Below are 12,099 nucleotides of genomic sequence, written 5' to 3' on the forward strand. Positions count from 1 at the left end.
ATATTTTATTAAACAGACGAACTCAACTCTATAAAAACAGCATGTATAAAATCTGGAAATCATTACACTACGCTATTATAATTAACTTAAAAAATACAAGTGTATATAATAATTTTGGTATAGTAAATAATAGTAGAATACGAAAAATAGATTATTAAAAATGATAAGTTGATAAAACACATTGATTTTAGTAGTTTTTATTAAGTGTTCAATATACAAGATGCAAATAAAATATTTGTTACAACGTTAGAGAATATAATTAACTTATAGACAAAATATATATAGCAATAAATAAAGAACAATTTAAAACCACTGAATACACTGAACCTGAGGGAATTTCTTGAATTTAAGCACTACAGAAATTTTTTAAGTAATCTTATAAAACATACAAAAAATAAATTATTACAAGCAGAGAGTGCGTGACAGTATAATTAATATTAAAAACTAACGGGACATAATCAAGTAGATTATTGAAAATATTACATAATTCAACAAAATTTGAAAGCATATTAGTGTGTAATAAGATATCAAATTTAATTAGTAGTCTTAATTACACGTAAATACCTTTAACGTATATTTTACCCGTAGTGTAAAGTAAAATATAAATATTGTTGTGATTGCTTAATTACAGATCAATGAAGCTAAATATTATATAAGTATAAATTATATATATAACTGTAAATCCAACGTATTTAACTCCAATTGATTAATATGAGATTATTACGAGGCACCTTCGGAGCCAAGAGGTATCTTTACACTTCAGTTTATTGAATATTAAAAGTAAACCCAATCCGGTATTCCAAAGAGAGTGGTTTTGAACTTATCTTTTCGAACAAGTTTTCATTTGCTTATTAATAAACTCTTAAATAAAATACAGCATCCTCAATTCTCCATATTTGCTAGTACTAAGGTCTACTCGCTGGAGGTAATTTCATTATGCATCATTAATTAAATAACTGCCAAACTTATATGCTTCTGCTATCGGTTTTATACGTTTAACTTTTAAGTGAGATACGAACGCTTTCTCCTATGATTTGGAAGGGAAAGTCGAAACATCACGATAGTCAGCAGTAGGATAAGCAGAGAAGAACAGTTTGAAAGTAGCTACAGGCATAATGTTGTACTCGGTTGGCTGTATAACACTTACCAAGGTGTTTCTAAACAGTTACTGAATGCCTCTGCGTGTCATTTGGAGACTTCCAGGCTTCTTGTACTTGGCCGTTAAGTTCGTAATGCTCTGACAGATTTCAGTCACCCTACCACTTCAAATCACTTTTGCAGTCACAACGTTAAATGAGTGCAGGAAATGCCTTTTTTATACGCGATAAAAATGTCTAAAAAATTCAGTTCAAATAAAGAAAAACCGGAATGGTAGGTATATTTTTCAACAAGAATGCCCCCACACTGACTCTTGAAGGGTCTGTTAAAATTATAATTTCCCTAAGAATTGCAAAAACTGAAGAAAGAGATAAAATTACAGGTGTAATATCAAAATATAATATTGACAAATTAACGTATAATATTTCAATGGCAAAAGGGATGTTTTCATACCTTTTATAATATGTTGTCATTATATCAAAATTTAATGGAAATAGTGAAAGCTATCTATGTAATTACAGACCAAATACTACTTTGTTATCAAAATTTACTGAAAAAGTATTTATAGAAAGTTTGATGGTTTTTTTAGACTAAGTGTCTATTTTCTCAAATTTTCTATTCATTTACAAACCCCTCCCAGTGGAACAGCGGTAGGTCTGTGAACTCCCACCATTAAAAATAGAGTTTCGATTCCCATGGTGAGCAAAGAGCTGATAGTCCATTGTGTAGCTTTGTGCTTGATTCTAAATAAACAATTCAGTTAAGAAAAAATAAAATTCAGGAGCTGCACTAATAAAAGGGATTTTATTAAGGAGAGTCTGACTTACTTATTGTAACATCTTACTCCTCCTATGATGATAACACAACACGTTTTCCTTTTTTTTAGATATATAAAAGCTTTTGATTCAATTCACATAAATTTTAATTAAAAGTTATTAAACTGCAATAAGAGTTATTGTTTTGATATTAGTTTAAGTAATCTATATTAAGCAGAAAAAACACTAGAAGTTCAGACATTCATAATCATTGAAATTAAAATTACTTTAGGAGAACCACAGGAATCAGTTTTGAGTCCATTATTTATTTCATTTGATTGAGATTGTTTCTATGAATTTAAACGTAAAGAGTAGAATGCCCAGCATAACCAGATGACTAAGGCACTCGACTCGTATATCCGATGGTCGCGGGTTCTAATCCCCGTTGTACCAAATATGCTCACTCTTTCAGCCGTATGGGAGTTATAATGTCGGTTAATCCCACTATTCGCTGGTAAAAGAGTAGCCCAAGAGTTGGCGGTGGGTGGTGATGACTAGCTGCCTTCTCTCTAGCCTTACACTGCTAAAGTGAGGACGGCTAGCAGATAACCTTCGTGTAGCTTTGCAAGAAATTCAAAACAAACAAAACTAATGGGTAGAAACTAGTTTCCCAATGATTCAGCGTTTATTTATATTGAAAAATAAATGTAGTAATGACGCTATTAAAAAAAAATTAGTCATGTTTTGAAATGTATAAAGAGATAGTTTAGTGAAACTTTGGTATTCTAAGTGTTAATACAACAGTTTATAAGATATTGTATTAAAGAAAAATACACATACTTGAAAGTAATCAGATCTATTAAAGCATGCGTTTTCTTATAGAAAAGCCACAATGGGTTATCTACAGACTCCACCGATAGAAATCGAAGTGCCAATTTTGCGTTGTGAGTCCGAGGACTTACCGATGTACCAACGTGGAACTAGAAATTATACACGGAAGTTCTTAAATAGAACTTGTAGTTATTTGTACTTAAACACAAGGCTACATCATGGGCTACCAGTACTCTGCTCACCATGGGTATCAAAACCCGGTTTTTAGCGTTATAAGTCTACGGACTTATTTTTGCTACTAGCTTTAGACAGTAAATAATATTTGAAAATTATTGTTATTTTTCAAAAATAAAAATATGTTAAGCATCTTGAAACAATGATATATCATACATTTAGTTTTGGAGAACAGATTAAAATAATGGAAAAGTAATTAATGTACAGAAATATTTTGTTATTAAAAACAATGTCTATCTCTTAAAGAAATAAAAACTATTTATTAAACTTAGTTTCATTGTTTCCTTCGGTATGATATATATATACCCTTGTGTAAATTAATTGAAACAAATGTTCATTTTACAATATTTTCAGCATAGCGGCCGATGTAGACTCGCTGGACCCGCTGATTTCCTTTAATAGTCATTTTTTCACACAGACGGCGGCATTATGTATGTTTTGCAGTACGGTCGATCTATCTTTGGGATATATGACGAAAGTTTGAGGAATATTACGTCATTCGAAATTGCGTTAGAACGGCAAAGAGACCAGTCAAAAAACAATTTCTCACCAACTAATTGAAGAAAAAACGGTATCAATGGGATCTGAAATACAAGAACTGGACACAAGAACAATGGAGGAAGGTGTTATTCAGTGACGAGAATCATTTCTTCGTATAGGGTCAAAGAAGTCTGCATGTTCGCTGATCTCCAGGTGAGAAACTTCGAGAATCTCACATCAATCAGTTCGTAAAACATCCCTTGAAGAATATCTTTTGAGGCTTTTTCAGCTACTACGGCGTCGGAGGCTTACATATCGTAGAAGGTATGATGCAAGGATCACAGTACATCGAAGTTTTGCAGAGAAGAGTCGTTCCAGAAAACATAGATATCCACATTGATCTATCATTTTCAGTAAGATCTGGCTCCGTGCCACACATCGAAACTTGTGAAGAGTTTTATGACTACAACGCGAATAAAGATGGTGCACTGGCCTGGAAAATCTCCGGACTTAAATCCTATTGAAAATCTTTGGGCAATTTGTAAAGAAAGATTTCGGGGAAAAGACTGTACTATGAAAGATAAGTTAATTGAGGCCATAATTGAGGTGTGGTACCGCAATCCAAAAATTAGTAAAGATTGCAGTCAACTCGTGGACTCGATGACAAAGCGGATTAATGATCTTCTGAAAAATAAAGGCGGTCATATCATGTATTAATTTGTAAGTAATTTTTGTAAAACGCAAAAAATTGAAAAAATTGTAATTTTCCGTCTTGTTTCAATTAATTTTCACAAGGGTGTATATTAGATTTTCATTGTTATCATTATCGTTGTATGAGAATACGCGATTGCATTTAAAAATTTAGATATGTTACCATAATGTCACTTATATATTTATAAAACATTTAATATATTTAGGAAAGATATGAAATTTGCAAAAAAAAAAAAGAAATCAACATATGTAACAAGATATGAAGAGCTTGGGAACTTATAAATTCATGAACAAAAAGAAAAGGATATATTTAGAAAAACAAATTTTTGTATCCATTTTCTTCGTTGGTCAGCTCAAAGATTCACAGTGTATTCTATTTATTGCGGATATGAAAATATGATTTTAGCATTATAAGTAACAAAACGTTTGTGTATTTATTTATTTTTTAGAACAAAACCGTATTCGGCTATTGCCATATTCACCACGGAAATTCAAATCCATAAGTTTTTAGTGTTGTGAGCCCATAAACGTACCACTGACCTACCAAGAGACTTTGAAATATTATAATATTCCAAATTAAGATCAGTATTTAATGTTAAATATGGATTTTATAATTTAAATATTACGCAGAAGAAAAAATGCAGCTGCAAAACAAACCTGTGTCTCCTGGAAAAATGTGAGACCTTAGGAACTAAGGTTAAACTAGATAGACCATATACTCACGGTCGTACCAAACATGCTCGCTCTTTCAGCCGTGGGAGTGCGATAAAATGTGACGGTCAATCCCACTATTCGTTGGTAAAAGAGTAGCCCAAGTGTCGGCGGTGCGTGGTCATGACTAGCTGCCTTCCCTCTGGTCTTACACTGCTAAATTAAGGACGGCTAGCGCAGATATCCCTGTGTAGCTTTCCACGAAATTCAAAATACAAATACCCAATGCAAGTTAGGTCTTACGTTCGTCGGTACCTCAAACATCTAGACACATTGCATAACTACCTCTCATATGGTGTGTACCAGGTGGTGCAGGTCCGTTTTGTAGTTACATTGTTTGTTTGTTTTTGCTTTGTTTGTTAATTGTAATATTACAATTAATTATTTTAGATCTAAGGTTTGGATGTGGTGTGTAAAATTCACGCTAGTCTTCCTTATGATGAAATCTTCATCTTCTTTTTTTTAAATTAATTGTATATATATTAAGTGAGCATTGAGCAAATTTATAATTATTTTTTTTCATGAACCTGAACGTTTATTTATAGTATTTACATTAATTTAAAATAAAACAATGCAAATAGTTAAAATAAGGTGTTATGAATGTTTAAATATAATTACTATGCAGTAAGTATTGTTATTATGTATTTAAAATCTTGAATATTTAACACTTATTATGCACAATTATTAATGTATTTATTATGTGTATTATTAATTACAGTTAACTTACTAAAATAAACGTGATCCACACTCGAGTAAACCTAATGGATCACGATTAATAATGTATATTGTAAATTATGTTTTAAATATTTTCAATAAAGTTTTTCAATCAAGCAATGGAGAAAATCAATAAATGAGCACTTTGTCTTTTCTGTTTTAGAAATCGCGCACATATCAGTTTATAATTCAGATATAATTTGAAAACCTTCATCAGATGCTAACTTATATCTTTAAATGTTGATTCTTTCTTTAATCATACAGGAAAAGATTACTCATTTCTGCGGCAACTTTAACTGCAATTCTAAATTTGATGTTTAACTTTTTAAAACATTCTGCTCCTAAGTTGACTTTTATAAACAATTTTTTTTTTAAGCTAATAATTACACTTTTGCTCAGCATCAGTTACAAACTTCAAAATTACATATGGAATACAGATGCGTATACACAATATATATATAGAGAGAATTGTTTTCTATGCAGATACAAATCGCTGTGAGTTAAACAATAGAATTGTTAATTCTGTTTGTTTGTTGTTGGGTGTTTTTTTTCAAAAACAACACATGAAATTTAACTTTCTGTTATGAAGTGAATGCGAATTACGGTCATTGTTTCTATATATATTCAGTTAAGTCCCTATAAATACTAAAGATGGCGCTTTATTTATCTAAGAGCTATATTAAGCGAAAATACATGTGTTTTATTAAAATAACCATCTGTGTTGCAGTAAATAGCATTCGTATGAACACCTTTGAAATAACTAAGCCACACGAAGAGGACATGGTTAGTAGCACTTGTATTATGTTGACTGTTTGATAATTTTACCTGAAATGATGTTTCGTGGTGACGTAACGATAAGTTAAAGTTTTCTTAAAAGAAATCTCAAAGATCTCGCTCGCAAAACAATCTATTCAATTTAAACGTGATCTATTATTATTAGGTCTCTACCTTTTACTCCAATTTTAGTGCTTTCATCATAAATAATGCCTAATAAACCTCAAGGACTCATGATTTTCTAGCCGAGAAGCATCACGTTCATCTAATAAACCATGGATTCTTTTGAGTGGTTTATTTTGTGTGAACAAATAAAAATGAGTAAGACATCATTAGATAACGCATTGTTTGATATCACTGATGTATGATATAGTGGTATTTACTGTACCCTTATAACATCCCCACGGCTGAAAGGACAAGCTCAGGAAAATACTGTTATGTCTACAGAATTCTTTAAAATACCGAAAGAAAATATTTTAATTCGTTATAGTTTAAATTATGTGAACTGATGTTATAGTGCTCCACTTTCAAGTGTTACGGGGTTCATCGTTCAAGATCAGCTTAGCTAGAAAAAAAGTAGTAAGCGCTACAATCTAGTACTAGACAGTGCACACTATAATCTTTTAAAATAATTTATTGAGATTATTTTTATTTTGGTTAAACACAAAGTCACTTTCTTCCTTTCAATTTCGCGCAAAGCAGCTCGGGGGTTACTTGCATTAGCCATTCCTAATTTAGCAGTGTAAGACTAGAGGGAAAACAATTAGTCATCACCACCCACCGCCAACTCTTGGGCTACTCTTTTACCAACGAATAGTGGGATTGATTGCCCATTATAATGTCCCCACAGCTGAAAGGGAGAACATGTTTGTTGTGATGGAGATTCGAACCCGCGACCCTCGGATTACGAGTTGAGTGCCTTAATCACCTGGCCTTGCTGGGCCGTGAACGTAAAGGAAAGAAATAGGATGAACACAAATTAAACAAAGTAACACAATCATTATTCACATGTTAGCACAATAAAAACGTAAAGGAAAAGGTATATTTTGGCGCCTGCATTGCATAGATATTAAATCAAGTATATTTAAATTAAGTTACTCCTATTTCAAAGTCATTTTCATATTCTATATTACAAATCATAACATTATATATGAAAACCACAATGCCTTATTCTTTGAAATAAGTTGAGACTCGACTGCCTCTGAAAGATAAATTATGGTTTAGGTAATATTACAAATCTCAGTTTGTTTCAATAGAAACCAGCAAAACAAACCTTTTAAAAAATAATGCTAGCTTTATTATATTTTTGAGTACTATATTCTTTATTCTGCTCCTTTAAATATTCCGCGAAGCAAAATGCGTAACAGTATTTCAACTACGCTATTCCGTCATATTCATTGCCAAGTTTGCATTTCGCTCAGTATCAAAACTCATCAGTTGGCTATTTATAATCGCATCCAAACCATAAAATGTTATTGTAATAAATAGTATTTTGACTACTGTTGTTTTTATTATATTTCACCTGCTAAATCTTGGTATTGAGCGAAACTTGTCGTTCGCAAAAGATATAAAGGACGAAATGTGTTTGAGATGCTGTTATATACCCTTTTTATCAGAAAACCTCACGAAACAGAACAAACAATGTATTATTAAAAACAAAACAAACCTAATAATAGTGTTTTATGACAAATGTAACTGATTATAATCAATAGCCTACTTTGTTAGCAAAGAAGTTCACAACAAACAACACCTTCCTCAGATTTCTGTTAAACATGCTAGAAAAGTATGGAAAATGGGCTACGAATTTACAACAAATTACCTACCTAGATGATTTTTAACATATGTTTTATCTTTGAGGAATGATAATTACATAAGTTAATATTATATCAATAGAAAAGTGAATATTTTATAATTTAATATGAACAATTAAAATATATTAAATAATAAGGAACATTTCTACTAGGTGGCAGTAAATACAAGCATTCTTCTACATGTACCGAAGATCATGTAGTTAATGGTGTGCATGTGTATTTTAGTTGTATGAAACTGTAAGGTTTTTATTATTATTATTATAAAGAGATGCCTGTAAAGTGCACACGCTGTTGTATAAAAGCTGCTGTACTTAAACGACCGAAAACAGTAAATATGGTTGTTTTTATTTAACCTTTAGCTTACTAAACATTTGGCATAGTTTGGTACAGAATTTCAACTTTTTGTAATGTGTGAATCTATGAATATGATGCGATTGTTAGAACTTGTACACTACGGTTTACAGTGTTATTCACGTGCATTACAACGTTACTAATACCATACTAATCTAAATGAACCAAGTTTTCTGTCATGAATTAGTACAGTGTAAGTTTCGTTCAATCGGAAGTTATTATAATTTCAAAGTTGATTTTGTGAACATACAAAATTAAAAGTGTAATTGCTTGACATCTCTTTTGAAAGATGTTCTATATTGACATTATGTATTATATTCTTATTGTTATGCACATATTGTTAATTGAGGAAAAGTGTAATTAGTAATATTTTTGGCCTGTGAACCTGAACACTGTAATACTAATAGATAATTTTGTACATTGTTTTCTATTAATATCAGTCTGACAAGGTTGTTAGTTCATTGTATAGAACTGTAGATTATGATTAAGTCTCATTTGAAATATTTTATTTAATAGTGGGTCCTTTACCTTAAAAAGGTTTCAAAAGAGGGTTATGTGGATGGTGCATAGGCTCTCATTACAAGGACAGGTTAGAATCTGTGAAATTGTTTTGTCTTAAACAAAGCAGAATTACAGTGGATTTGATTGAAGTGTTTAAGATTGTTAAGGGAATTGATAGTGTTGCTACATCATGTTTTAGTTTTTCTTTTTTGCATTTAATGGTGGGATGAGGGAACAGAAGTTTTAAGTTGTGGCAAGGGGTCATCTTCAGCTAAGATCATTTTTCTAATAGAGTGGTTTTTCTTTGTTATGATCATGTGAAAAGAGACCAGCTTTGTTTTTATCTTTTTTTTTCAAGAAATGTATGGTTTCTCATCATTGCATTATCTTTGATATTTTATTTGCCACTAAGGACAAAGTAATTAGATCCATGTTGGTTTTTTTTTAAATTTCAGTCATTTTTTTTAGCTCTTTCTGTGAATGATTTAGTGAGTAAGCCTGATGTTTGTGTTGCCTTCTATAGAAAAGATGATTTAGAATCATGAAATTTTTCATTGAACTTAAAGATGTGCAATGCACTAAAAGTATGATGTACTGCTATGAAATATTAGTTCACTTTGACATTGATTTAGAGATTTTCTCTTTTCTGGGTAATAACCATTAAAATTCTGCATTGTGATATTTTTCCTGAAACTTGAACCAAATATTTGCAAGTATTTTAGAAACTGAATGAATGTGATTAAGTTTAAAATCTTTTATATATGGTTTGTATGTTTATATAATTCACACATTCTGGTAAGGGCTGAGAAAATTTTTATGTAGAGGAGCAAACAACAAAATTACAAGAACCGACAAACAATTTAAAACAGAAATCCATCGAAAAATCACCCATACTGGACTATACATTCCTTGGGGCTCAGCACATGAAACAAAACAAAAACTCAACATACTAAAAAACTAAATAAACACAGCCATAAATCTATGCTCACCAGATAAAATTAACTACGAATTAGACAAAATAAAACAATACTTCATCAACATTAATAAGTTTCCTCAACAAACCATAGAAAACATTATACGCACACACCTAGACAAAAAACAAAATCAACTAACTAACGAAAGTAAATATATCTTACGAATTTAAAAGTCATGAAACCATATACTGTTGCATACCATATATTCCCGACATCAGCAGAAAAATAACCAACATTTGGCAAAAACTAGTAACAAAATATGACATTCCAGTTAATACCAAATTTATTCAAAAACCAGGCACAAAACTAAGGTCTATACTATGTAAAAACTACACTAACAAACACAACACCAACATTATTTATAAAATACAATGTAATAACGGCAACATCTTTTTTTTTTTGAGAAGTAGAAAAATGGAAACCAGATTCAAAGAACGCAAAAAGTCACCTTCACACGTTTTCGAACACTGCAAATCAAATAAATGCAACATAACCATAGAAAACACCCAAATACTAAATAAAGAAACAAACATAAACAAATGCAAAATTAAAGAAGCCTTACTTATACAACAACTCAAACCCAAAATAAACCAATACAAAGGAACACCTTTATACCTATATTAATAAATATAATCAAACATCTAAGCACGCCAGTTACATTCCTACACTCAAATACACAATCCTTTTCAAACATGTGGTCAGCTATCGGTCAGTTACCTCTTTCTTTCTTTGTGAACCTGAAGAAGGTCAAAACGCTGTTCGCTCCTCTACATAAAAAAACTTTTCTCAACCCATACCAGCCATTTTTCCACATATATTTTTCTATAGAAGTGGGATTTCTCATCATCACAAATTCACATGTTCTGTCCAAGTTATTATTTTAAATAGCCTCACTAATCAAGTCTTAACCTTAACTTTTGAAGGCACTACCAAATGGTTGCTATTAATTTTTCTCACTAGAAATTTCAAGATTGCTCTTAGCAACAACATTATTGTTCTTTGGAATTAACTGAAACTATACCATAGTTTGTCATTTAATGTATTAAATGTTAATAATTATATATACAGCCAACTTTTACATATAAACATTTTGGGTAATGTTTTCATTTCAAATGTATATTTGAATATCAAGTTTACTTTTAATTACATATAACAGTGTTGTATTTTAATTATTTTATAAATGTTGAAAGATGTTTAATTTAGACAAACTGGTGTTTCTAGGCCTCAAGTACCTGAAGTGACAAATTCTTCTGTACCTCATTGATTGTATTCTGTTAATTAAATGAAGCATTAGAAATCAATAGGTTTAATTTTTTTTGTAATCATTCAAATTAAGTGGGATTTAGAAAAAATTTTGTTTTTTTGTGACTTCTATTTTTGTCTTCAAAGAGAGCATGAATAGCCCTCAAGTAGCTTTGTGTGAAATTCAAAATGAAAAGATCTTCAGAGTAACTACTTGGTCACAGTATTTTTAACCACACTGCTAAAAGAACTGCACTAAAGAGGCTAGATAGTATATGTCTAAATGGCTGGCCCTTGCTGTGGCAACCAGTCAAATAAGTTGAAACTGTGATCTCGCTAGCCCATTTACTGAAACTTAGCCTGGGTATTCCATATATATCAATTAGCATGGCACAAGTAAACCAGTCTTGTTAATCATAATTATAGTAACTTTCTGTACACAGAATCGTGTAGTATGAAAGACTGAAATGCATGTATCACTGGTTTATTGTTAGTCAACAGTAGGAATCTACAAACCTTTCTTCAGAAACATACAGTAGAAATGTGTCCTAGTGCCTTCTAGGTTTTACTAGCAAAATTCCAATGATATTAAATAGTAGTTTGCTGGTGTTAATTTTGAGTCATGTAGCTTAATTTTGAGATAACAGATTCCTACAAACTGTGTATTGATAATACATTTGCAATGCTACTAGTTTAGTAACTATCAAAGCTAATAACTTTTTCTCATACTTAGAGTGATACTTTGTGCAAAGAATGCTTTTTTTGGGCATTTGAAACTGAAATCCATGAAACTATTACAAGAGCCAAACTTTTCAAACCAGGTGAATATGTTGCTATTGCTGCCTCAGGAGGAAAAGGTAAAAATTCTGATTAATTTGTTTAATGATATTTGATTCTCTTTTTCATTATAAT

General features: G+C 31.0%; 1 protein-coding gene across 2 annotated transcripts in view; it reads left to right on the plus strand.

The window, feature by feature from the left end:
• The first annotated feature begins 8,279 nt into the window (after positions 1-8,279).
• Ctu1 (Cytosolic thiouridylase subunit 1) overlaps positions 8,280-12,099 on the plus strand; it is a 41,909-nt gene continuing 38,089 nt past the window's right edge. For both annotated transcript variants that reach the window (XM_076454281.1, XM_076454282.1), the window contains exons 1-2: positions 8,280-8,447; positions 11,921-12,044. In XM_076454281.1, the coding sequence (XP_076310396.1) occupies positions 8,388-8,447; positions 11,921-12,044 (184 nt within the window). In that variant the 5' untranslated portion in view covers positions 8,280-8,387. The remainder of the gene's footprint in view (positions 8,448-11,920; positions 12,045-12,099) is intronic.

Source organism: Tachypleus tridentatus, chromosome 9 (assembly GCF_004210375.1).
Source record: "Tachypleus tridentatus isolate NWPU-2018 chromosome 9, ASM421037v1, whole genome shotgun sequence".
NCBI lineage: Eukaryota > Metazoa > Arthropoda > Merostomata > Xiphosura > Limulidae > Tachypleus > Tachypleus tridentatus.